The sequence below is a fragment of the Styela clava genome, chromosome 11 (genome assembly GCF_964204865.1).
Source record: "Styela clava chromosome 11, kaStyClav1.hap1.2, whole genome shotgun sequence".
NCBI classification, from domain to species: domain Eukaryota; kingdom Metazoa; phylum Chordata; class Ascidiacea; order Stolidobranchia; family Styelidae; genus Styela; species Styela clava.
In genome coordinates, this window is record NC_135260.1 from 770,525 (window position 1) to 797,082 (window position 26,558).

The 26,558-nt window shown below is 37.5% G+C and overlaps 2 protein-coding genes across 4 annotated transcripts in view; one reads left to right on the forward strand and one right to left on the reverse strand.

Moving 5' to 3' along the window:
* Positions 1-10,491, forward strand: part of LOC120347777 (uncharacterized) — a 92,357-nt gene extending 81,866 nt beyond the window's left edge. For both annotated transcript variants that reach the window (XM_039417864.2, XM_039417865.2), the window contains exons 3-5: positions 1,488-1,719; positions 7,711-7,814; positions 8,357-10,491. In XM_039417864.2, coding sequence (XP_039273798.1) covers positions 1,488-1,719; positions 7,711-7,814; positions 8,357-8,503 — 483 coding nt within the window. In that variant the 3' untranslated portion in view covers positions 8,504-10,491. The remainder of the gene's footprint in view (positions 1-1,487; positions 1,720-7,710; positions 7,815-8,356) is intronic.
* Positions 10,492-15,287: 4,796 nt separating this feature from the next.
* The window catches only part of LOC120347737 (uncharacterized), a 34,053-nt gene continuing 22,782 nt past the window's right edge, over positions 15,288-26,558 (reverse strand). The window contains exons 11-17 of one of the 2 annotated variants that reach the window (XM_078117967.1): positions 25,746-25,797; positions 23,426-23,561; positions 22,366-22,531; positions 21,365-21,482; positions 19,870-20,020; positions 18,884-18,966; positions 15,288-17,917 (exon numbers count right to left, since the gene is read on the reverse strand). In XM_078117967.1, the coding sequence (XP_077974093.1) occupies positions 17,849-17,917; positions 18,884-18,966; positions 19,870-20,020; positions 21,365-21,482; positions 22,366-22,531; positions 23,426-23,561; positions 25,746-25,797 (775 nt within the window). In that variant the 3' untranslated portion in view covers positions 15,288-17,848. The remainder of the gene's footprint in view (positions 17,918-18,883; positions 18,967-19,869; positions 20,021-21,364; positions 21,483-22,365; positions 22,532-23,425; positions 23,562-25,745; positions 25,798-26,558) is intronic. The other variant, XM_078117966.1, reaches the window with a different exon arrangement.

Sequence of the window (26,558 nt, forward strand, 5' to 3'; positions counted from 1 at the left end):
AATACTGTTGCAAAATTAAACATAACGGAAAATAACCTTTATTAGTTTGCGAATACGTATTACAGGTAAATGTCAAAAATGTTTTGATAAAACTGGGTAAATATGGCGTCAGTTGAATCTGTAACATTTGGTAACCCGTTCAGATATTTTTGTAGGAACTTATGATTTGAGTGTAATAACAAATATAATTTGATGTTATGTTCTTGGTTAGGGTGGATAAAAAAAACCTTCAAGCATTTTGTTAATCTATATGAAATGAAACAAATGAATGGCCGTGGAAGCGATATTTTTGGCATTTAACACCTACGCTGATGGAAAAAACATTTTTTTTAAATTTTTAAACACAACGTTTGCATGTCTTCACTCCAACTCCAAGCAAGCTATGTACAAGAAAATACTGACTTTAATAACAACTACTCGCGAAGTGGAGTTCATAAATGTAAACATAATGTAAAAACAATCAGTTTTGTCGCTTTTATCATCTATTTATCGACTTTTTAGAAAATGATATTTGAAGCGACCATTATTTGACAATAATTTATTTGAAAAACACTAAAAGATTTGATAGTATTAACCGTAGATACTTTCTGATTTTACCTGCTTTATTATTCGCAAATTTCATGTATTCTTAGTAATCCTAATTTAGATAGGTTTTTACAAATACTGTATAATATACCAGGGATTTAGCATTTTTTATTGAAATTTAATATCCATTTTTTTCCAAACGCAAAAAGGTTTTCGTTTGGGATTTACAGGCGAATGACGATAACTTCAGAAATAAGAATGACATTTATGAAATAACAACAGGTCGATGTAGCGGTTGACTCATAGATATAAAAAAAAACACCGATGAAAACCTATAATTTGGGCAAAAACACAACTTTACAAAGTGGAAAACAATACAATTTTGCAAAACATGTAAATCTGCAAAATCTTGCTTTGTTTTACAATTGTGCCGTTTGTCAACGCCGACCAATCATCGCTTTACTAGGAACGTGCTTTCATCCTTATTGTGACATCATAACAATAGATCATTGTTGACGAAACAACGGATAAAATCAATCAGCAGATCGCGTGGAAGGGATCATCGGTTCGTTCGCGTCCGCGCGAATACTTTCCGGATTAAAAAATAAATTCATCAAGTTGTTGAAAAAATATATCATAGTTTGAATCTCTAATAAAAATAAATAGTTTGGGTTTTATGTCCGGTTCAAATGAGGGCGTTTGGGGCTCTTGCTAACGCCGCTCTCATTCACGAGTCGTCCAATCTACCTACAAGGCCCTGTGCGGTATTTTTAAATTTGTAATTCACCATTATACTTCTCTTTTTATAAACAGAATCGAAGGGCCAATATCTCTGATATAGTTCATTCTCGTTTTGGTGTTATACTGTTATACGTTTAGTGTTTAGTGGTTATTTGATTACCTTTAATTTTATCCATATTTTTTGTTTTTGTGGTATTAATTATGTCGTTTCTATTATCCAGAAATGCGACCCTGACGACAAAGAATGCAAGAAAAGTAGAAGAAAGGGGAAAAGGAAAGGCGGGAAACGAGGAGAAAAGGGAAAGAAAGGAAGAAGAAAGAAAAAATGCAAGAAAGGTGGAAAGAAAGGAAAACGTCGATGCACTGATAAAGGGAAAGGAAGAAATTCACCGAAACCACCCCCCATTAACGCAAAAACAAATCTAACTTTTGTTCCAGGAACACCTGGTTCCGGTAAGTTCATCAGAGTTTTTAAAATGGGAACACTTCCTCAGGTCACCTCACTTTTCCATCCCAGATTTTTTAAAAGTATTCAACAATGTATAAAATTTAATGAGCTACATGTAATAGAAAGAGTTAACAAAAATAGTAGACATTTTTAGAACGCGGGTCGAAGTTTTTTTCCTGTATGTAAAAAACCCACGACCACAACGAGTAGTTAGGATTTTATGCTGTTATCGTGATAACACCACACTCTTGAATAAATTAGGATATTAGAAAATAAGCGTCTAAAATCACCAATCGTTAAGTTTTGTCTTACTTTGCTAACAATGAATAAAAGGAAAGCAATTCAGTTCCAAAATCGAGATTTTCAATGATCACGAATACCTTACTTTAAAATGGGAATGAATATTTCCTACGCGCACAAATTATAATACTCCGCGTGGGAGTGTTCATGATATTCTGGCACCGGTATGTCTGTAATTAAATTATGATAAAGTATCTTAGTGAGTGAGATACTAGCGTAGCTATCGGAAGGTTTATTTCCTAACGCTGTGTAAATAAACGAACAATGTGGCAATCGGGTCGCGGAGGTTTTGAACTTTCAATTCTATGACAAGTAACGGAAGTATCGCTTTGTACGATTGGTTTGGCACCCTTATTTTGTTTTCTTTTCTTGTATATTTCCGTAATAAGAATAGTGACAAACGTAAGGAAATAACGAACACGGTGTAAATTCCGGACTGTTATATGTGTTTTATGATAATTTATTCAAATAAATGTAACCCCGAGCACAGTTTCGTGTGCTCGAACAAAAATAAACGAGACTCCTCTCTAAAAAAAGTTAAGGGTGACCACTGAGATATCAAGAGCTACTAAAATGGCTATTCTTATTAATCGTATACATATTATTCACATATTTAGATAAAGAATTCCCGGAGGTAGTATTTAATCGACTCCTATCACCACTAAAAATGACGCATCACGTAACGCCGAATTACTTAAACATTGAACTTTTTGCTTCACTTGGACGATTCAACTTCCCCGGCGTCTTCCTTTGATGCGGCAACGATAATCATAATATGACTTTTTTAAAAACACGTAAATTTATCCAAAATTCTATTGTTATTAATTTGTCTATAGTCCATAAATGCTTATGTGTTTAGTTGGGTAGTGTAGTGTCAAGCGCGGTGTTTGAATATATGATCAGTAACAAAGAAATATATTATTCCAAAACTATACAAATTGTTAAATTTACCTCATTATTCATAGTAAAAAATTTGGGTATTGTTTACAGCATACGATGGTGCTTGCCAATTTAGGGCGATTAGTTAAATATCCTTCGCCGATGATCAAAGGGAAGGAAACTAAATACTGATGTAATATCGGTAATTACAACAAAAAGAGGATTTGAACTCAGATTGAGTCTCGTGTTAGGCTGCCGTGGATAGGAAGCGAAGACAGACTTGAGTTATCTAAATTAAGTAAAATACTTGGACTGCTACTGAACTAACCACCACAATCAGGAGGAAAGAGAAAGTAGTGGTTGAGGGTCCCCCCTCCCTCTTTTAAAATTAAAAAAAAAAATCATTTCCATGTATCATACATAGCAATATTTTGTAGCTTACCCGCTAACTGTTATGCTGTAACTTGACAGTCGGAAAATTTTCGTCCTCCGCCTATGCCGCCAGTGGGACTGGGTATCCAATTATGACGGCCCGTAACAAGATGCGCTAATACACATCGAAAAGTATGAGTTTTAATGACGTTTAGAATGTCTGCCCAATACTAATACTTCTTTTGGACAAGAACATGGGGAGTGTTTTTTTTAACAATCCTACAGTAAAGAATGCCCGATCGAAAAAAGGCGCCATGATTTACTGTGGATAGGCTTGTGTTGGTTTCTTACCATTTGTACATGTAGTTACGCTAGTGGGATCGGTTGCAACGTTCTGGTCGTTACGAAATTCCAATGGATGGGTCAGTGTTCACAAGTTTGCAATTATTCTCTTGTGGGAATTCATGGCCATTGACAAAACTTGCGTCAATTGTTTCTCTTTCGGCTGTAACTCGTTTCAAAATTTCTTAAACTTTGGACTTTTAAAGGGTTTCTCGTAAGTCGCATGATTAAAGGCGAATAAGGGTAATTATCCTCTGGTCATTATAAACCAAATCCCATGTTATGTTTGCCATAATCGTATAAACACACTTTCATCGTCCGCTTAGAAGGTGCGAAGTCGCTGCTAAAATCGTAAGCGCGCGTTGTTTTTGCGCCCTTTGAAGTTTTCAAATGCACGCGACAGCGGTACGCAAATATTAAAATCAAACACTATTATGACGCTGCATTTGGGTCTCTATGACGTCACTATCCTGGGCGGGAAATGAGAATTCCCGCCTCACCGCAATATGAAAGCGAACCTATGATTCTAAGTAGGGCGAAACATCAAAGGAATATTAACAATATCCGTTTCGAAGGTTTGAAATTTATGTTGAGGTTGGAAGTATCACAGATTTAGATACTGTTCGATCGGCACATTTGGCTTGTAAAGATATCAAATGGTTTTATCCGAATTTTGTGTCCGGTGGTCGCAACCTGGCTCTTATGTAGTAAACATGCACATCCCGTATAAGATAACCTACAGTGTTACTTAAAATGAAAACTATCAGAAAATAAATTTTTAAATACTTTCTTGTGGGCCACACTGTATACCAGAGTATATGGGCATTTTGTCAACTGTTCATGTAAATTACGTGATTGATATACTGAACATACTGTATTTAAGTCCGTAGACGCGATGAACGATTATAAGAGTGTCCATAAAGTCTTAATTTTTTTTTAAACTTTCAAATTAAAGGGAATTTATCGATACCTTTTATTGTTTTGGCCGTCATAGATGTATCAAATGAAGTAAAATACTTGAACAATTACGGATTAAAAACAACAAACTTGGTTAATATATATTGAGAACTGACTTTATAACAAAATGGAAATTGTAAAGAAACTTTATGGACACACTGTATTATGCGGTGAACCTATCTATATGTGTTGAAGATTGGAATTGAAGTCAATAAGTTAAAATGCGCAACCTCCATGGTGTATCGTCTAAATCTCGGCCATTTGAAAAACAAAAACAGTAAAATTCGGCAACCGCTTGTCTAAACCCCTGCTCAGGGTAAAATATGAAATCAAAAAAATAAAATAAGCGCAATAAACGCCATTCTTCGGATAATTTCACCTTTTATAATTCTCAAGTTATTGGCAGGAAACAACAGTGGCTTTCTCGTTTTTAAACTTCAAACAGAAGCCTATTATTTCCTAAAATAAATCAAAGTAGTAATTAAGTCGGATAGTACTAATCACTCATTAGATTCATGGTACTTAAAAGAAAAGTCGGAAATTTTTTAGGCAATTTGTAGTATGCATGGTAGCGCAATAGCCCTGTATAGAGGAGGCCATTCAAATGGCAACTGGGGCCATATATCCACCCCTATATTCCTAACCTGATGTCCACATGGCAGCCCGGTAGCCTTGTATGGGGGAGGCCATTTAAATGACGATTGGAACCATATACCCTTCCTTAATAGAACGGAACCATATATTTACTTGGTAGCACAATAGCGTTCTACAGAGGATTACTAGTTAGTATATAGAGATAGTTAAAGGGTGACAAATGCCTTGATCCTCTTTGATACTTTGAATTGGGTCATTGACAATAAAAGCGCTATCACATAGTTTAGAGTTCACTGTTCTGACGTCTATTATGATCGCACAAACACTAAATCTGGGATGGTTAATGATGTGATAGTCATACGGATTAAAATTGACGAGTGCAAAATTTACGGGTTGGCGTGGGAGAAACAGTAAAGTTGATTAAAGTGTTTCTTTAAAGGTAATTGTGATTAAAAAAGGAAGCAAAAATGGGTATATTTCTACCTTATATGGTATTGTTTCACAATTTCCCATTTCACAGTAGAATATTTATGACGTCAAAGTCACAAACGACACGTCATTATGTAGTCACAGACATCGGAAACTCAATTCCCGCCTCGCTAAGTAGTCATTTTCCGAATGAAATAATTTGAATAAACCAGAGAAAGTGATTTACAAGAAATTTTGTTTGGCGGGAACGAAACTCCATCGTTTTATGACCGAACAACAATGAAATGACACGCTAAATTACGTCACAATGATTCCTACATGTGGAAAATATCAAATTACAAAGATCAGAGAAAACAAGTCGAGTAGGCGCAGATGCGATACGGTAATGAATTTACTTGCTACCGTCCTAAGTAGGTTTTGTCATGTCGTCCCAAACCGGACGTTCGACTCCCATCGGGTCGTGCACCGTCGCCAACCACCCCACGTCGCTTTGATGTCACACACAAAGAAGGAATGCGATATACTGACCCTCTGCGCACTGGGAATACGTAAATTCCTGTTTTAAACGCATACCGATTGGGGCGGGACGCAAAAAAGGGTTAAATTTACAAACTTACAATACGATGGCATTTACGGTAAAAATATCGGCGGTTTTGTTTGTTTTATGATGTTAAATTATTATCTTTTAGATTTAATCTATTAGATTAAATGTAGCAATTCTATGTAGTGTACAGAAAGACCTTTGAATACCTTATTAATTTAAGTTTCGTTTCATTAATTAATATGTGGTATTAGGCCAGTAATTAAGAGGGAAAAGGGTAAATTAATTTCTCGAATCAGAAGCAAAGAATTTTCATATACGTCAGATAATATTCCAAATAGCTTAAGAATACAAATGGTTCACAAAGACTTGTAGGAAATTATGAATTTTTCCAGTAAATCAAACTCATTATTGCAACTGGATTAGTCAAATACTTTTGCAAAAATAGAATTTCCTATTCTGCAAATATTTGCTGAGTCTTAAATGATAAAAACATTTGAAATGTCAATATTGTAGTAGAAGCGAATTCCAGACTTTTGTGCAATCAAAAGATATCTGTAGAATCACCTGGCCATCTTGAAAAATACAGAACTTTAACGTTAATAATAAAGTATCCGTTTGCCATATATATCGCAATTAAGATTTTTTGTCAATTCACTTCGGGGGTCCACAGGCCAACCTTGATAACGTAGAGCAGGGCTACTCAACTGGCGGACCGCGGTCCGAATCCGGACCTTTCGACCATTAAATTTGGACCGCGTCTGCTTGTCTATATTAGCAACATAAGCATCGTTTTATAGTTTCAAATGATTTTGATACAATTTAAATACACAGCTATACAGTTTGTCGTACTGGTCGATATTTGTGTCCATATTTGCGAGCCATTCATTGCTCTTGTATTTAATTTAATATTGAATTTGAAGTTTCGTTTATTTGATGAAATAAATTTTCGGTAATGTTTGGACCCCAGTAATTTTGAAGTTTCGTTCACGGACCTTTGGTGAAAATAGTTGGGTAGCCCTGACGTAGAGATCTAGTTCTAATATATGAATGACGGGACTAACTAACTCTAACATATATAAAGCCGTATACGGGACGAGCGAGGCGTGCGACAAGTGTGGAATAAACGTGGGACAAGTATGAGTCACATGAAACACTACAATTTGAGTAACTTCCGTGAATGAGATAGAATTACCTCCAGAATCGATATGCCATTGGATAAAGAGTCGCCAATTACGTCGTTGGGAAGGGAGTTAGTTGAATTTTTGCCATTACAAGCGTGGCCATTGAAACGCGAAGACCCCCCCCCCCTTGAAATGTGAAAAAATGCATTTTTCTGTATCAAAAATAGCTGTATTTCGTATTTTTAATTTTTAGACCCTGGAGAACCCACGTTTTCCGGGCCCGCTAGCTGTGACGGTCTAACTTTGCAATTAGAAATTTCACAACCCCCCCCCCCCCACCCTTCTTAAAAATTTCTGGCTTTGCCCCTGATTACAAGCACCGACTTACATGTCATAGAAAGCCTCAATCATCCCAAATTTTACTTTCCAATTCTAACCGGCCTATTTTCTTTTTACAGACTTACGCCAGCAATGCATCCGTACTTTGGATTGTCCAGAAGGCTACTGTTGCGCTCGTCTTCATTGGGAAAGGGTTTGCAAACCCTACGTCAAACTTGGCGAAGTAAGCACTTTTGATTCCTATATTTCGTTAGGTCTTTAGACTTATGACTTCATTTAAAAATTCGAATTTTAGCAACTACACGCTATATACTGTTATATATACTTTTTTTTTTAGTTTGAGAATTTTGTAAAAGTCCACCTATTTTTATTGAATGAGCTGATTTGCACGCGCCTCGCGCAGTTTTTTTGGGCCGCGCTCCCTTTTTAGAATTTGTCAAATTTCGCGTCCCACCTTAAAATTAATTACCTACTTAAAATTACTACATAACAGATAGTATGGCAAAAGTATGATTCAAAAAACACGTTGAAAATACGTGGATGGAATCGCAAGTTCTAAACAATAAAGAAATCGGAATATCTAAAATAAGGCGAGCAAGATCAAATCAGACAAACATTTTTATATTTGATTAGCTTCACACACCCTCAAAATTTACTTCATGGGGTGCTCACCACCGTTTGAGAACCACTGCTTTGGATAATTCAAATATATCAACATACTTGCTGAATTTGTTGAGTTTTTTTAACGCACTATTACTTTCACAGGTTTGTACTCGCCCTCGACGCAAAAGTCGGAGAAGCATGGAGCACTATCAGCGATGTCCTTGCGAAGATCATCTCGCTTGCAGACGGGAACCAGGCGAAACAGAAGGCAAGAAAAACCAGCTGTTCAAATGCCACGCAAAAACGTGACCCATGTGACCAAAAACGCGGGAAAACAGGGTGAACCTACGTCACTTTATGATGACGTCACAATCACGCGAACGGAGAAGGGTCACATGACACACCAAGTTGATAGTTTCGAAATGAAACGAGACTTTCTATTGGCGGGATACTAGGAGGACAACTTTGTCACGTCATATTAAAAGGCGTGGGACGTTTGTTACGTCAAACAATATGATTCGGCGCGTAAAATTACCTTTTTCATAAATATACTTCAATTGTTGTGATTTTTTTTAATTTTTTTTCCATTTTTGTATCTTTATCATTTTTAAGATTGTTGTATCAAAATTGGTTTATTTGTCGTTTTTTTTTGTATACAAGCATGGCCCGCAGTTGTGGCTTGTATCAAAAGCGAATTATCTATAACCGAGCTTGATCGATGATATCTTACCTAAATTTTTTGTACCAAACCAATAAAATATTGTGTTCCCAAGTAAATCATGTTTCAGAATTGATTATTTTATCACACTGACAAGGGAGAATTTTAAAAAATCCATTTACCGTCACTTATCCAAACAAGTCCTTCACAAGCAGAAACTTGAACGCAGAGGGATGATATATTCAGAAGTCCCGAATCCTTTCAACCTCACATCATCCACTCAATTCAATTCAACCTGGCGAAGCATGGAGTTTGTACTGCATAACTGGCAATGCCAAAATCGTTAGTTAATCAGCGTTTTAATCACTGGGTCAGTAATCTTCAAACTTTTACTTCAAACTTTCACTTGGTACCGCCGAATTTTTTCGTGACCCTCTGGAACCCAAATAAAAATGGAGTCAAATTTAATTATACAGAAGATATTAGGAAAAATACCAATAAAACTGACAATACTTTTAATGAAACAAGCGTGAAAATTCTTGCACAAAAGATCGAATCTTGTCTCCATTTCGCTGATGGTGGGTCTCAGTACTGGTTCCAAATCATTCAAATTTGATCGATATTTCGTTTTAACATAAGTTGGTGTCGAATACCTTACTTCACTAATGTTCCTGAAACACAGCCCCGTGACCCCCATTGAGCCCTTTTGCGACTCACTGGGGGTCGTGACCTCGCCAGTTTGAAGAGATTGAGACGATAAGTTATGGGTTGATTTCCGCTTATTCAGATGAAATTGGTCACAAGAGGATAATACAGATTGTTCACGTATTATTTGTGAATATGACACTATATGAGTTTACTTTCCGTATGCGGTTACTTTTGCACCTACCTAATGCCTCGAATCGTTTTTTTTTTTATTTGTTTTTAAAATGAGTAGTTTGCTTTATAGGGCTCCATAAGAATGGCACTACAGTTTCATCCGATTTCATGGCAATTTTTCGGCTCTATGGCGCCTTCTACTGGATTTGTTTTGCATTTTTTATCAGCCTGCCGTACGTCTGATGTAAATATTTTATCTTCGTAACCCAGGGAAACATGATAAAAAACATTCAGAAATTTAACCTTAATTTTGAAACGTTCTATACTCTGAAACTTACTCGTTATAATTTCACGGCCGTTGAACCGGTGCCTAAATATCTTTCATAATAATTCCCCATGGAAAAAACAAGGCGTTTAACCTTTGGCCACCATGTATTAGAATAGAAAGGACATTTTCCAAATCACCGCATAAGCATCAAAATTTGATAATTTCCGATTCTAAAGCGGCGAAAAAAACAGAAAGTTTTAAAAGAAAAAACGGAAGTTTTTGTTCTGTATTGTTTATATTTCAGAAAATTGTTCAAACCGAAACCTATTGAAACTTAATAATCAGACAAAAAGTATATCGATTGACGTAAAATGGGGCGAATTTTTAGTAGATTTCACTTATTATTTTCAACAGTATCCAGTATTTAAATATTTGTGAAATGTTTTTAAATTATTTTCTTTTTTTTTACTAAATATCTTTCTTAATAATACATTTTGCCAGTATGTGTTCAATCTTTCTTTTTTTATATTTTGAAATATATGAAATAAAATAGTCGTGTTGTGATTATTTGAAAGGGTGTTAAAGCTAATGTTCATCCATAATCAAAAGAAGTTAGGTATGCTATGCCGAAATTGATTAAATCAGGGGTGTGCAACTTTTATCACAGGAGGGTCAGGGCCTTTTCTTGGGATAGATTTTATAGCAGTTGCAGAGACAAAAAATTGCTCCTTTTTGTTATTGATCTTACGGCATTATTAGGGGTCCTTGCAGAAATGATGAGTAAACGTATCAATTTCTGAAGAAAACTGCCATTCGAATTTTGAACTTTGAACGAATTCAGTCAGAAACGCGTTTTTATAACATCATGTATTTTGCAACGGCCGTTGAACTGGTGCCTGAATATCTTTCATAATAATTCCCCATGGAGAAAACAAGGCGTTTAACCTTTGGCCACCATGTATTATAATAGAAAGGACATTTTCCAAATCACCGCATAAGCATCAAAATTTGATAATTTCCGATTCTAAAGCGGCGAAAAAAACAGAAAGTTTTAAAAGAAAAAACGGAAGTTTTTGTTCTGTATTGTTTATATTTCAGAAAATTGTTCAAACCGAAACCTATTGAAACTTAATAATCAGACAAAAAGTATATCGATTGACGTAAAATGGGGCGAATTTTTAGTAGATTTCACTTATTATTTTCAACAGTATCCAGTATTTAAATATTTGTGAAATGTTTTTAAATTATTTTCTTTTTTTTTACTAAATATCTTTCTTAATAATACATTTTGCCAGTATGTGTTCAATCTTTCTTTTTTTATATTTTGAAATATATGAAATAAAATAGTCGTGTTGTGATTATTTGAAAGGGTGTTAAAACTAATGTTCATCCATAATCAAAAGAAGTTAGGTATGTTATGATGCCGAAATTGACTAAATCAGGGGTGTGCAACTTTTATTACAGGAGAGTCAGGACTCTTATTTGGGATAGATTTTATAGCAGTTGCAGAGACAAAAAATTGCTCCTTTTTGTTATTGATCTTACGGCATTATTAGGGGTCCTTGCAGAAATGATGAGTAAACGTATCAATTTCTGAAGAAAACTGCCATTCGAATTTATTGTCACATCGACTTTGAACGAATTCAGTCAGAAACGCGTTTTTATAACATCATGTATTTTGCAACAGGCTTTTGCTTTGCAATACAGAAGAATTGGGATTGCTCGCACGTGCCAGATTAACTAAACTTAAAACTCGTTTCGCGGGGGCACTTCCCCGCGGACCGCACAATTTTTCTTTGCGGGTCGCATTTGGCCCGCGGGCCACAGTTTGAACATCCCTGGACTAAATAGTCGACCCCCATCCCCCAATTTCAAGTATTCGTTTGAATAGCAACAAACTCAAGCAATTCCAGCCAAAACTACCAGTCAAAGTATGTCAGTTTCGATCAGTTTGGGAAGTAAAACCAAGTAAGGTTTTCCGCTGTTTTTGAAATCTCCCAAATGTGCTCAGAAAGGGTGAAAAGCATAAATATATAAGAGTCAATTCTATGTCTTCACATCACGTGGGCTATAATAAATATATATTTCTCGTGCAAAAAAAAAAATAAGTCAGCCTGTCGCCAGAATTTGAAAATAAATTCTATATTAATTGCACCAATACGACAACCGCGAGAGCAGTGATAGATAGAGCAGTGGTTCTTGAACTATTTTTACAGAAGATCCACATACAAAACTTTAAAATTATTTGGGTCCGGTGTTTCCAGAAATTATATTTCTGCATCCTTAAACGCGCACTTCCTCGGCCGGCTAATGATTATTAGCTAATCGAGATTGTTTATTATGGTGTTATAGTGCTTTTCATATACCGGTATATTCAAAACAATAAAAGTCATTTTATAAAATGTAACTTTAAAAATGGGGCTAATGATCCAAAATGAAGAATTAGGTGCGGTCCGAATCGAATACTCGAAAGGTCCGGCTGAGTAGCCCTGGTCTACGGCACTGTGCATACTCTACCGTGAGTCCGTAGCCTACTAAAATGGGCATAGGAGTACAGCAGTCACATCAAAAATTTTGCTAAGTCTAACGCTACGGTATACGAGTACAGCAGTATTATTTTCAATATCAAGCGGTCGAATTTTCACTCAGTTTACCTGTACCGGCACTCTAATGCATAATTAATACCTTCAGCCCCCAAGTAAATTTTAAATTGAATCTTCATTGCCTAGCTCATTATTTTAAAAACCTTTCAAATATTAGGTTCCACTTACCTTACCTAAAAAGAAGGCTTTGCTCATTGATATGTTCCGCTAAAATCCATCCAGTTGTCACGTTCAGCCTCTGAGAATCCACATACCTTCAATTCTATGAACCACTAATCAACGCCCAACTTAACTTATTTTAATCCGGCAGTTCGTTGGTTCTCGGAACTTTCATTTTTTTTACAAAAAATCTTCTAAAAGTCTAATAGTTTGGAACTTGTTCTAGAATCACCGATCACTGGATACAAATATGATTGGATAACAACAACTCGAGATTTCCTAAAACGAAATCTATAATTTCTTTCGAATTTCCAACTAGAACCAGCCTCTCGCATCGAAATCCAGCATGGGGCAACGTACTGAAACTTTGTTGCATAAATCAGGGGTGTGCAACTTTTAAGACAGGAGAGCCAGATACAAATAACTGGGTAAAACCGCGTGCCGCACCTTAATTTAACATAGGCTTTCTAGTAATTGCAGGCGTAAAAATTTTGATCTAATGACATGCGTTGTTCGCTTCACACAAGCTAGCTCTTGAGGCATTATGACGTCATGAGTGTAGATAATAAATTGGACTCAGGTGTAGACTTTGCAACGCAGATGGATTGGAATTACTTTCACCTTCCAGAAAATATTCGTTTTGCGGGCCGCGCAGTATCCAAAATTGGTACTTCTTCGCGGGCCACACAATTTTTCATTGCGGGCCGCAGGTTGCACACCCCTGGCATAAATTGTTTTTTAATTGAGGAGTCGGAGTCAAACATTATCTATCCGGAGTAGCTATTTTCAGTTTTAAAGTATGGAACAGCAGATGAATGTTTTGATCACAATAGAAACAGAGGTTAATGACGTTCCCTTCGGATGAGAAATTTGTTTTTTGCGCTGGTCCGAACTGGCGCTCGGAATGAAACGCATATCAGTCCCTGAGTCACAGCCAGGGGGATGAAATCACAATCGGATGGAACTTAACGTTTTTTAACATCCCAGACTAGAAACACAAGGTCATTGGCTGCTTTTATCTGGCCTTGTTCGCAGCAAAGGACGCGAGTGAATGTCGTGTCATTTTATATAACAAAAACATTTTGCTTTTCCCCGTAGGAATAATCTGGGGCTGACTATGTTCTTGATAGACAAGAAAATATTTGGTCATCAGTGTATACACTTAAAATCCCACTTTAAAAGGTTGGAAGAGGTTATAGGCAGTGATGGGATTCAGCCGGTTCGCACCGGTTATATAGAACCGTCTCACGGAATTTTATGAGATAAGCGAACCGATTAGCATTACTGGTTACTGTCAATGTTCTGTTTGTAACAGAACCGGCTACAAAATGTGAATTTTGTGATAGAACCGGCTGACAAAAAATTTAAATCCCACCACTGGTTATAGGGTATTTGATCATGATGGCCGCCTCGGCGGAAAGCGGCCATCAGCCATAGATTTATTTCACAATGTATCATCATTTTTGCCCCCATTTATCTTCAATAAAGAAATATAATCTAATTAGGTCTCGTCTATAATCGTTTTGCATATCAACTGCCGATTTTAATTCGTATTTTCGATATAGTCCTTGTGGGTCTGGAGTAAACGAATTAAATTGAAAAATCATTTCCTTTTACTGCATAATTTTAAATCTTGAGAGATGTCAGTTGATGACATGGGACTTGAAACGGCGATCGAGAAGTATGTGTACCAATATGGATGTAACTAGTTTTGTTCGCCCATTTTACATCGAGTTTTTGTACAAGGACTGGTTGCTATGGGCAGGGGGTGTATGCACTTGGCTAACACAGACCCTAACTCGCAATAAAACTAATAAGGAAAATCGGAATTAAATTATAGCCTAACCCTAACCTGGTACACATACTACGCAAGTTCCCTGTAAACAATTCGATTCAACGCTGTCACGAAATTATATTTTTCTCTAAGATTTCCTTGATAATTTCGCGCCAAAACAATTTTTTTCTTGAGTCACACACGATGGGAATTATAAACAAAAGTTATAATTATTGCGTCACAATTCGCAAAGATATTAAAGTCACGGTCAGGTCACAATGGTATTTATGAGATCAGAATGAACTGTTTTAGTGACATCAAACAATGCAACTTATAATTAATTTGAATTATGCGGTTTTCAAGGTTTCCAAAGTATGAGGTTACAAATCATCTTAGACGCGACAGGCACGAAACAATCACAAAGAAAACCGCATAAAACTCGGAAATTCTAATCATAAATAATTTACAGACAAAACCGCATTAACCTGCAGACAAAAATAAAGACTAACAGAGAAAATAAATGAATAGAGGCGGTGATAAAGATATAGCAACAACATGTGAACGATATTCTATGGTAGTCAAGGGGTCACCTACTACCTACATCCTCCGGCCCTCCAGAAGTATGTGTACCAATATGAACGTAACTAATTTTGTTCACCTACTTCAGTTGTGTAAAGGGACTGAAACCTATGGGCAGAAGGTATATTCACTTGTGCTAACACAGAAAGTCCCCGAACTCGTAATAGAACTAAAATAAGGAAATCGGAATAAAAATACGGCCTAACCCTAACCTGGTACACATACTACGGGAGCACCCATCCTCCATACGCGATGGTGTCTACTCCATACGATATCAGTGATTCCCAAAGTGGGCAATTTCGGCCCCTGGGGGTGAAACATATACGATATGGAAACGAAAAACTCGGGAGAGGGGGCTTAGGTGGCGATAGCGCATTCTCAAAAATGTCTGAATTATTACGAAATCAAAATTAATTCCTAGTCCTATGCTATGGAGCCGAAAAACATTTACAATTTACTCCGAGAAAAATCAGTTACTTCCAATTTTTTATAATAAATTTATTTCACAAAATCGTAAAAAAATACAGAACTAAAGAAAATGCACAGTATATATATGGCTGGTTATGGTACGGCCTGGACACGATATATCCGGCCATACATGTCACGGATATAATACGATATATAGGTAAATAACAACGGCCACAGATGATAGGGGTATAAATGAAGTTTTAATGCTTGGCCATATGTGGGTTAATTAAGATGCCACAATAGCATCTTATTTGAGTGATTCAAGGCCGGGAATGAGCAATGCTGAGCTGAGCATAGCTAGGGGTGATAGGATAATCCGATATGCCGTTTTCAGCATATTGATTGAGGGATGGCGAAATCTAGATAAGTGGCCAGTTCAGGTCGGGGTTTTCATATAAATTCTTGATGGAAGAAATAATCGTTATCAGTAAAAACTAGGATAGATAAGGAGTCTTGATATTTTGTTATCTGTGGATAAGAACAATTGAATATGCCGAGGAGAAGGACAAGGTATGATGTTGACATAACATATATTAATCGGTAACTTTCCGAGACGAAATATATCATATTATCAGTAATATTTGGACACTATCGGTACAGGTTTATAAATGCTATTAAAAAGTGTCCTCAAGAAACTAGATAAGATTATAGAAATTCATAACAAGTAAAGATAATATGTATTGATATTTTTTTCACCAAAATTGATGATGCCCCTGAGATATCAATAACTTTCAGAGACAAGATATATTTTTTTATCACTGATAAAGATTGATAAGATATAGCGTTATCAGTCAGTGCTAAGGCGAGATAGCGAAGATGAGCAATTGGTATTAAATCAGTAATATAATAAACAAAGTTAGGGGCGGCCATTAAAATACAGAAAGAAACTGAAGCCGTATACGAATTGTGGTATGCGCTAAGCAATTCAATTTAGAAAAAGAATTAGATTGTTTGGTCTAATAAAGCAGTTGCGTAAATATAAATTTAACAGTCATGTCATAAATATATAATAACAAGTTACAAAATCACAGTTGTTTATGATGTCACAGTATATTGTTATGAGGTTGTCATGGCTACTGTATGTCATAGAAAAAGGTTTGTCCTGAGGTTTCACGGTCAACAGTAACAAGAGGCAAGAATGTGTTCAGGGGAAAGCAATCATGTAAGTTATGGATATAATTAATTTAAGTCACGGTTAAAGAAGAACTTGGGTTCAGATCCAGAAGGCATTAAATTGAGTACGCAATGCCAGCTGAAAAGATTTTGATCATTCCAAAAAAGGTGGCTCCGTACATATCGTTAGATATCAGTGGCTGCATGTATCAGGTCTTGTTCAAATCAACTGCCTACTTTATTTATTACACCATGGGTGAGAAATTTACAACATTTATCGTGAAAGGTTAACAGTGACGGCCCAAGTCTCACACCCTTCTGTTAAATATCAATATAGCCATATCGAGTTATTAATATCAAGAAAAAACTTCCAAATTTTGTTAAGATTCATCTTAATCAATATTTTCTCCATGTCTGAATCCCGCCAGAGTATTTTAAAGTTGGGATCTCTAATGCCAAACCAGGGAGACCCCGGCCCCACCCTACTATTCGATAAAACTTCCAAATTCTGTTAATTAATCCTGATTTTCTACATGTGCGAATCCAGTCAGAGTGGGTAGCCAATGTCAAACAATCCTTACATATTGTTGCTACTTGTCTAGAGCCTTGCTCAGAGTGAGAACACCAATACATCAGAAACTCAGTGTTATTCGTAAAGAAGCTATGCCCCAGTATCCCATTGTAGTTCAATTTAGCCATATCAAGCCGATGATAATATGGATACATTTCTAATGTTCTCAAAAACGTTTAAACCAACACTTTTTTAAGAGACAAACATTGACAATATTCAACCTGTAGAGTAGCAGTTCCCAACCGAGGGGCATAGAGCAGTTGAAGGGAGGGGGGGGGGGGGGCACAATGCTAGATGCAAACTGATTTTACTTTCACTTTACAAAAAAAAACGTTATTCCCAGTATCATTGTTTGATAAGGTGATTTTACAGGATGTTTGCTGGGCATGAATTGTTTGAACATAATGGGATTTGGAATCTACCAATCATAATAACACTATAAATACCACTGGAATGATAATCAGGAGGCCATGAGGGCCAAAAGCCTCCGAAAGAGGGCCGTGGAAACAACTGAGTTTGAGTCTTATTCAGAGCGAAAACCACAAACAAGGTTATTAGTTGAGGCCCCGACATCCTTTATTTCAATATAACCATGTTAGTTTAGTAAAACGAGGAAAACTTCCAAATGTTGCATCATCTTAATCATAATTTTCTTCGTACAGAAGGGAGATTTGATTCTGGATAAACTGAATTTTCGTTCGGAGATGCGCCCTGAGAAAATGAAAAGTGTAGGGTTTGACTTCTAAACTCCACTGCTTCTGCTCCATAATTTTATTTTTCACCTAAAAGCTGGGCTGCCGCTCCATGCCATTGAGATTTTTGATTTAATCATGGAACGGCCACTATTACCCCAATCAACCAGATATCTTTAGTACAAATGCACAATTTTGATCAATAAAATGCGGTGGTGTGGCGCATCGTGCTAAACGTTAGAAATACACTCGCCATCCCACCTCTGATTACCCTGAGTGGGTTCACAGATTCGAATCCCATGCAGGGATGGTTATGTACAAGAAGATTGCTGGACTCCTCATCGCCGTAGGGTGGTTCACGTAACCGCTGGTCAGTTACAGCTTCCTCCACCATAAAGTCCATGCTTTGGAAAAACAACTAACTGGCTAACTAATCCCATACCCGTCGTGGACTGGTAACCGGACGATACGCAATGGTAGGCCATAGGATTATGCCGTCTTATCAATTTTCCTCTCTCGCGACAGAAATATATAGATCCTATCCAACTGAGAAGCAATTTCAACCAACTAAATTCTTAAAAAACACAAATAAAGATAACTTTCATGAGACATCCTCTTTTGCTATAGACACTGTAAATTGAAGTAGCAAAGCGGGAGTCCACCCATTCCAGGGGTGGGCAAATCACAGCCTGCGGGCCAGACCGAAGTGTTTCATCCAGCGCACTTATTTCTGCTGAAACTACGACTATAGTTTTTATGAATATAAATTCGATGAAAATAACGTCATAATGCCACTGATTGCTACATTGTGCTTATTATATAAACGTTAGCCTAGCTGTTGTAAATAAACTGTTTTTATTCATAGTTTTTCACATTGAGTTCGGACCGAAGTCTATTATCTGTAACTGGCCCACTCATAAAGTAATTGCCCTCTGCCCTATTCCCAACAAGCAATCCCCCCTTTTGAAAAAATTCAATCACTTACATTATACTGCTTCTGAGATGTTGAATCATAATTAGGAATCGGCATCAAACTCGGCTTTTGTGTCTTGGATTTGCGTTTTTGATCTAAAAAATATTGAAATAGTGTTTTAGTTCTCAGAATTTATTAGTAGAACAATGTAGAAAACATCGTTCATGGACCCCACCAGAATTGTCCCAAACATGGTTGTTTGTGACGGCAAGCTACCAAGTGAGCGTGAAGGATCGCTCCCCCAGATGATCGCCCCCCAACCCCCAAGGAAGACCGCAGCTCTGTTTCAGAAACACTCGCCCAAATTATAATAAATTGGATGTGGTGGCAATTCGAAGTGTCTCCAACATGGTTGTCTCAGATGGATAATTGAGATTTGCAGCACTAACAAAGGTCTTTTGCAAGCTACCCAGTGAACATGCAGGCTCTCACGACCCGCAAGGGGGGAGACCGGGCCTATGTTTCTGAAACGCTCATCCAAAGTATAATAAATTACGTAGTGGTCACTGTCACAATATTTATACCCTCGATTTCTGTACCGGAGTGTAGGATAGTATCCAAAATACTTCAGGAAACCAAAAAACCGATAACTTATATACACTAGGGCAGGGCTGTGCAACCTTTTTCACTAGCGGGCCAAATTCAAGTAACTGAGTGGAGTTGCGGGCCGCACATTTATTTAATATAGACATTCTAGTAGTTGCAAGCACAAAAATTGTTTATTTCTGCTAGTCACCTTTTAGGCATTATTAGAGTTTGCCTATTCCTGAGCTACCCTGGCACTCAGTGAACGCATAGACTCGTTCCCCTGTGCGAACCCCAATGAGACCAGATCCCCGTTTCAGAAACGCCCATCCAAAGTATATTAAATTGGGTAGTGGTATCGAGCCGAAGAGTTACTGGGACTCAGATGACCCGTAAATAGACCCTGAGAGACGGTCTTGTGCCTAACCCTGATTCCAAGCTAAAAAATCTCTCTGAAAGCAGCCACTACTTACATTCAGCTCCTGTTTGCTTCAACCCTGGGAATTCATCAGTTCTCGATGTTGACATCCCTCCAGCCACACCCATACCACGCCCCATAAGATCCGGTAATTTAGTTCGTTTCGCATCTCTGCCGTAGGCAATGGCAACCTTCTCGTCGTGAGACTGAAATATAACAAAAATACAAGAGTTTTGAGGAAGCTCAAATCATTCAATCAACTAAAATTGGTCTCGAATCATAATTTATCAAATCAAAGTGACCTGAGACATCTAAATAGAAAAACGCATACTTATACTAACTAGCCAGTGAGACTTGTCCTATTTTGGATCGCGACTCAAGTTTGTGGCAGTGGTTCTCAAACTGTGAGGTGCGCCCCACAAGAGGGGGGGGGGGGGCAAAGACAAGTTTTTGAGGGGGAATAAAGCTCAATAAAAAAATTGTTCAATTTGCGCTCGCCCGTCTTATTTTGGTATTTAGATTTACGTTCCATCCATGTATTTTCAAGATGTTTTTTTAATAAAACATACTTTCACCTTATTATCTATTATTTGTGGCTTATTGTTAGTGTAAAGTTTATTTGCCCTGAAGGCAGATACACATATACAGGTCCTTTAGCCAGGCCTGTTACAAACTATAATGCACCATCACCAAAGTAACACCCTCACATCAACATGTAAACAAGTAATAATTAGTAAAAACAAGTAATGGCACAATGATTACAAGTGTCTGGTAAAGTAAACAGACCAGAACATTCACAGTTAGCTAGTAGTTATTTCTTAGGTGGGGCGCGAGACTTGACGAATTCTAAAAAAGGACAAGACTTAAAAAGTTAGAGAACCCCTGCTTTAGGGACCTGTACCTGATGCTAGAAACTGGTGAGAGATTCTAAATTATATTGACAATAAAGTCAAATGACAACCAAGGCTGTCGCAATGTTGGCAAATCACAGTCAAATGCTAAGAAGAAATGTACCAAATGTCATGTGTTCCCATAAAAATAGCAAAATTTAAGAAAATTTAAAAAAATGTGTCATAAATTAACCAGTTATTCGTTCCAGATGCATGATTTGATAATGGAGGAACATTACAGGAACCACCCTACAGCGGCGAGGAGTCTAGCAATCCTCTTGCACATAATTATCCTCACAGGATTTGAACCTGCGCAGAGTAATCAGAGGTGCTATGGCGTATTCCAAAGTTTATGGAAACTAATTTTGTTCGCCCACTACACATCAAACCTATGGGCAGGGGGTATATTCACTTGGCTAACACAGACAGTCCCGAACTCGTAATAGAACTAAAATAAGGGAAATCGGAATAAAATTATGGCCTCACCCTAACCTGGTACACACACTACAGGAGTATCCATTATTTTGTATGCAATTTTATTGGTAGAAAAAAATAAATCGACTATGCCTTTGTAACTTTGATTTGAGCAAATTCTATTATAAAACTTTTTTCCTGGCAGAATTTTTGTCATACATTCACAATGTTAAATATTCTGCCTACCTTCGAAAGCTTCCTTTCATCATTTATCTTCTCCTCATGCTTATGATGGTGATGATGTCGATGATGACTCGTCGTTTTATCATCTGAGGTTCGGTGAGGTTTCTTATCTGCGTCAGACCTGAGAAAAAAAGAGATAACTTTTAAACGACCGACATTTTCAATACAAATTAAGTGCTGTGTAAGTATCCGCTGACATGTAGGAAGCCACTATGCTTGGAAAGATTGGGAATTTTCAGGTTCAACATAAGCTATCTAATTTATTAAATCTTGAGTGAAATAGTGGGCGTTTGGCCAAGAGACTTTTCACAGGCAGTTTGGTTCAACGCTTTTCATTGCATAATACTTTTTTTGCTTTGTTAATTCTTTCAGACACACACATTCACTCATCCATGAGAGCAAAATTATGCACACTCACTCAAATGTAAAGAAGACTCATTTGTAAGCAAAGTTACGGGAACTCACTCAGAAGTAAAGGAGACTCATTTGTAAGCAAAGTTACTTACTAGCACTGAAATGTAAAGGAGACTCATCCATGAGCAAAGGAAAGGTATCCCGCTCAGAAGTACAGAAGACAGTACTCCCGTAGTATGTGAACCAAGATGGCAGACACTGCAATTTAGCATGGTCTTGATGGTGGAGGGAGCCGTAACCGACCAGCGGTTTACAAGAACCACCCTACGGCGGCGAGGAGTCCAGCAATCCTCTCGTACATAACCATCCCCGCATGGGATTCGAACCTGTGAACCCACGCAGAGTTATCAGAGATGCGGTGACGAGCGTATTCCTAAGGCTCGCTTAGCACGATGAACCACACCGCCGCCTCATCTCTGAGGAAAGTTACAGGCACTCACTCAGAAGTAAAAGAAACATATCTCTGAGCAAAGTTACACGCACTGACATATATGAGCAAAGGTATTGACAACCACCGAAATATCAGAGCTACTGAAACGATATGAAATCTCATGCCAGTAAATACTGATTCATCAGAGACAATTACTCACCCCCGTCCATCCATTCTATGCATTTGATGTTTCTCAAAGTAAGATTGTCCTGGTGTTGACCAGAGTGGCAGATTACTGCCTGATGGTTTGTCTTCTCTCTGGAAATGATGACCAAATTGTTGGGAGTAGGGCGACTGACTCTGGGTGTATGGAGAGCTGGATGTGCCTGGAAAAAAAAGATATTTTTAATTTTTTTATTAGTTTTTCTAATGTAGCGTTTCTCAAATTTTTTTGTCTTGGTACACTTGCGCTTTTTCTATCGCCTCGCGTAACACCAAGAAATTAGAAGGCAAAATTGTGTAATGAATTTTCTTTGTGCATCAATTTGCCCAACCAGCTGTTTGTTCACAGTATATTTTAGGGCTTCCAGGAAGGCCTGTTTGCCTGTCAGTCGCCAATTGCGAAACAAATTTGTGACCCAGAGTCGTCGAAGTACGATAGAGACCGCCATGATAACCAATTTAGATTCATGTTCTGTAGAGCACTCCGTAGAATCTCGCGGAACGCTGTTCTAGTGTAACTATGGTAACTTGATGGTTCACTGAAGTTGGAATTTCATTTTCCATTGGCGAGGTCTAAACTTTGACACTCAAAAGATCTAGTCTATTGGACGGTTCTTCCCAGATTAAAGTAAATATTGTTTCACAATCCGTAGTTAAAGTTAAGTCTACAGCTCAGCTGGTTCCAGAGATAAATTTGAATATTAACAGGCACAGCTTATCTGGTACTCCTGGAGTATGCATACCAAGATGGCGGACACCGGGACGTAGTATGTGTACCAGTTCAGGGTTAGGCCACACTTTTATTCCAATTTTTTTTATTTTAGTTCTATTACGAGTTCGGGGACTAACCAAGTGAATCTTGTGGTATTTGTATGTGAAATTATGGCCTAACCCTAATCTGGTACACATACTACGTTCTGGTGTCCGCCATCTCGATACACATACTTCAGGAGTACATTTTGTTAAATATGAGTGGCTGCAAGGAGTGGCTTTGTTTGAAGTGAAAGTGCCACATACTCCTGGTTCTGAGACGAATTTCAATTTTAAGCGGCACCTACCTCCAGTTTGACCAATAGATGTTGGATTATTTTTCTTGATAGCAGGATGAGAAATAGACGTAGCACCCGACATTGACAACATCATTTTTTCAAAGTTTGACACTGTGCTGCCATACATGCTCTTCTCGTATGAGGTCTGTGGAAAAAAAGGTTAAAGTTAATTTCTCAGTGGTGGCATACAGTATCTTATATTGATGTTAGAGACAGATGGATGTTGGATCAGCATTACTCAACTGGGGAGAAAATTCCCCCAAATTTTTTTTCTCATTTTTCAAGTTCCAAGGAAGAAAAGGAAATTTTATGCTCAAAGACTGGATAAGGTAGATTAATAGCTAATTTGAGTGTGATGCATTTTGTAAAGGGTTACAGCAGTGGCAAAGTGAGAAAGAATAGTTGGGAACCACTGAGCTTTAGGATTTCTAATCGTTCAGCAGGGGTACTTTAGGTAATCGTCGGTCTGTTACATCTTCCTCCACCATTAAGTCCATGGATGTGAAACATATAATTGGCTAACTAATCCCATATTCGTCATGGACTGGTGACAATACGAGAGGCCGTCATTAGCTATATCAGGGTGGTCAAAATCCAGGACCGCCGCTTCATTATCTGTGGCCCGCGTCACATTCGGAGAGGATTTAGAAAATCGCATTTTGTGTTGTTTCGTCATAAAATTAACCAAAAAATCTTCTGACATATTGTTGCATCATTAATGTCACTGAATTAACTAGTGTTATGGCTTGCTGAGGCAACTAGTGAAATTAAACGAGCGAAGTTCTTGGCACAATTGTGGCCCACGAACAATGCAAAAGTAATTTTGTGGCCCGCGAAGCTGCCAATCTTGGACCACCCTGAGCTATATCATTAGGCCATCTTATTGGCCCCAATAATAAGCATGAAGAATTATTCTTTTGTCTATCCATGGTATTGATTTTTATACAAAGCCTCGATAGAAGCTGTGGGAAGGCCCATGAAAAATAAAACCACCTCATCTGGGATTCTGGGGTGCAATGAATTGCCATGAATATGCAATGAATTGCATTGATATGCAATGCCAAACCGAACATGTTCCTGCCCTTTTAAAAATTTGGTGCTTTCGGGGTATGTGTACCAGGTTAGGGTTAGGCCATAATTTTATTCAGATTTTTCTTATTTTAGTTGTTCTATTACTAGTTCGGGGACTGTTTGTGTTAGCCAAGTGAATGAACATACCCCTGCCCATACGTTTCAGTCCCTTCACACAACTCAATGTAAAGTAGGAGAACAAAATTAGCTATTTCCATATTGGTACACATACTTTTTGAGCACCCAAAATACGGTTTCTCATAGAGATGTACCGATGTATCGGGTATCGGTATCGGCAATATCGGTCATTTTTTCGGTATCGGCCATGTATCGGTATCGGTTAATTTTTAATATTACATAGTAATTATGAAGAAATATATCAACACAGCACATAACAAAAAGCAACTAGGCGCCCAGTTTCAAATCATACAGTGGAATTGGGGTCCTTATTAAGGGCACATGGACTTTTGGCACGGGTATAAATTCTGACTGTTTGTCGTCAAGTCACGAGTATCATTTAGTCCGTCGACATCGATAAACTAAATTCCGAAATTCAAAATATATGATAGCAACTGTAAAAATATTTTATATTATAAAATAGTAAGGTAAAAAAACATCCTCGACGGTTATCGGTGGGCCTTCTTTTTGTCGGTGCTAATTGATATCCTCTCATTTGGGCTTTGACTTATTGCGTCGACGATTACGATTAGCCACGAAATAAAATATTTGTAAAATGCTTTTAATTTGAACGTAGGACGGCGGCGCTAGAATGTGTGGGTGATATTCGATATTCTTTTAAACACGAATAACGATATTCGAAGATCGCGATATTCATATTAAGTTCAAATAGGACATCCGGGCTTATGAGTTTTCAAATTGAACACCGAGATTACTAGCGTTACTGTACAATGTATCTTAATCAGTTGAAGCAAACACCAAACATTAATTTCATATTATATATATATATCTTTTTTTTCGATCTGAAATAATGTGTTCAATGAACAACGCTCAAAGACCATTGTTTTAACCCGTCTGCCCTACACAGCACAACTAATTAAGTAATAATTACATAGTATCGGTATCGGAATATCGGTAATATCGGCCTTTTTGTAGTATCGGCATATCGGTATCGGTATAGGCGTTTTTAGATCGGATCGGTACCGGTATCGGCGACAAAAGTGGTATCGGTACATCTCTAGTTTCTCACGGCCTTATTCAGAGTGGAATAGTGGAAACGTCTTACAAAAACAAAACAAACCTGAGGTGAGAACTCCTTGTTGGTTCCGGCTTTCTTTGCTTTGTCAAGAACTCTGAAAAAGATCGCAACATTGAGTTTTAAATACTAGATTGTAAAAATAAGCGGCTAACGAAAGTAAATAACCATTATTCAAGCCAGGGGTTCTTTAATTTTTAGTGTCATGGAACCCCGAAGAGGTTGACTATTATTACCAGAACCCCACAATAAGTTTATAAAAATAAAAGCGAGAATATCGTTCGGAGACCGAAGACTTATCGATCGAGACTGTGGTTTCGGTTCATGACCCTATAGTGACACCACGTGTCACATAACTAATAAATTAAAAAATCGCTAATTATACGACATAACTCATCCAAAATTAATAGGCTTCTGGCCCGAGATATGATGAATGCACATGCAAAATTAGGAGTGAGTTCAACCTCGCCTTCGTGAGATATCGCGTGCATCTAACAGACAGACAAAGAGACAAATATCTATCAACATACTTATCGATCTTTTGATCGATAAGTAACAAAAAACACATTGTTAATTACAGACTAATTGTCCTGATTAAATTAAAATTACTCTATTTAATGGCTTGGATGTAGGGGAGAGTGGAGAGGTATGGGCCACCTTGAGGTGTGGGCCATTGCAAGTTCAACAGCTTTAAAATATCCCAATCATCTGTAACTTGGTGTGATTATTGCATAAGTCCCACCAAATAACACATGTTATTTGCAGGTCAGCAGCTTACAAGGTGTCTCAGCTATGAGGTACTAAATGATTTCTTGTAGTAAAAGCTTTTTTTTGAAAAATTAGAATATTTGGGATAGC